Raw genomic sequence first — 1708 nt, forward strand, 5'->3', positions numbered from 1 at the left:
TGATTGCGAGAGACCCTCCCGGGGGCCGTCCCCGGCTCGGGCCAGGGAGCCAGGTCCCACTCACCTATGTACTCCTCCACTTGGACGTAGCCATCTTTGTTCTTGTCCAGGTCTTCCAGCGTCTCCTGGGGAGAAAGAGGCATTGGGACTGGGGCTGGGCAGCGGGGAGGCTCTCCCCTAGTTCTGGGGTGGCCGTGGGGGAGAAGCGTTGGAGCAGGTCTGCCCCGAGGAGGGGCTTGGGAAACTTGAGGGGTGTCCAATGACGAGAGGCATCATGTGCTTTGAGTGGGAAGGGGCCAGGTGACTGCTGTCCCACGTAGGGAGGGCTGTCCTCCGTCTGAGCTTTCTCACGCCCCAGCAAATGTTCTGGAAGGGCAGAGGCTGCTTTACACCAGCAGAGAGCCCAGTCCCTCACCCCACTGCCGTGGCTGGTGTGTTGCTCTGATGCTGGAAGCTACGGCCAAATACAGCGGTGGGGTTCAGCCAGTTTGCACCGGTTGGGCAGACCTGATCCCTAATCTTCTTGTTGAGTCTGGAGAACCGGTTGTGAAGGTGGCACTTGTAAATCAGGGTTCTCTCTAAGGTGGGGAGCTGCCCAGTGTGGAACTCACAAGTGTATAGTCCTTACTCTTAAAAAACATTTTTTCCTCTTTTTAAATTATTTTATTCCTCACTCTTTGATGTTCGTCTGTGCGACAGGGCGTTCTAAGTGCCCGTATCCATACAGTTGCTACTTAAATAAGAACCGGAAAAGAGGGACACAAAGCTAGACTGTGGTATGAGACAGAGTTTTGAGGTCGTAATGAAAAAATAGTAAGTAATACCAGACCAAAAAAAAAACAACAAATAAAAATACCAAAACAAAAAGACCCAACAAAACAATGAAACTGTGATGTTAAGATATTTCCATATGACTTCTTTAAAATTTTTTTTAATTATTTATTTTTTATCTCTTTATAAAATTGATTATTTATATGTAAATTTATTTATTTATTTGTTGTTTCTCGATTGGCGTCCTCACTGCAACATTCTTTGCTTCTGTTGCGAGAATAGCTCTGTCTAATCGCCGATACCTCTGGACGGAAGGACCATGACTACGGCGCTGAGCATATGCGGTGCCTATAGATGAACATGTATAAGGGGTAAGGAATACACATTTGCGATTTCCGCATGGCGGGGGCTGCCCAGCTGCCCACCTGAGAGAGAACCCCAGGCGTGACCAGTTGGCCTGGGAGCCACATGGTCGGCAGTTGGGAGCCACCAGCAGCTCCGGGAAAGAAAGATCGAGCTCTCCACTCTTTCAGAAAGTTCCAGCTCAGAAACCCCCAGGGGATTGCTGGGAGTCAGCAGTGCGTTTGGTTTGGGTCTGGGGGTCTGAAATAAGGCACCCCCGTTTGCTCTTTATCTTTTTTCACTCCTAAAACAGGCAGCAAACCGCCTGTTCGATGATTACAATCCCACCCCTGGTCGGATACCAGCAGGGGCACCCCGATGCCAGGCTTCAACAGAATCTCCGTAGCTATGGTTCTCAACCTTCCTCATGCTGCCACCCTTTCATACAGTTCCTCGTGTGGTGGTGACCCCCGCCCCCCAAACCATAAACTTATTTTCGTTGCTATTTCATCACAGTCTGGTTGCTACTGTGATGAATTGGGCGACCCCTGCGAAAGGGTCGTTGGATTCCCCCAAAGGGGTCGCGACCCACAGG

General features: G+C 50.4%; 1 protein-coding gene across 1 annotated transcript in view; it reads right to left on the reverse strand.

Annotated features, from left to right (window-relative positions):
* The window catches only part of RCN3 (reticulocalbin 3), a 21350-nt gene that overhangs the window by 6806 nt on the left and 12836 nt on the right, over positions 1-1708 (reverse strand). The window contains exon 4 of the mRNA XM_013006678.2: positions 65-125. Coding sequence (XP_012862132.1) covers positions 65-125 — 61 coding nt within the window. The remainder of the gene's footprint in view (positions 1-64; positions 126-1708) is intronic.

This window comes from Echinops telfairi, unplaced genomic scaffold, assembly GCF_000313985.2.
Source record: "Echinops telfairi isolate 266 unplaced genomic scaffold, ASM31398v2 ScPeMD7_655;HRSCAF=1070, whole genome shotgun sequence".
Classification (NCBI taxonomy): Eukaryota; Metazoa; Chordata; class Mammalia; order Afrosoricida; family Tenrecidae; genus Echinops; species Echinops telfairi.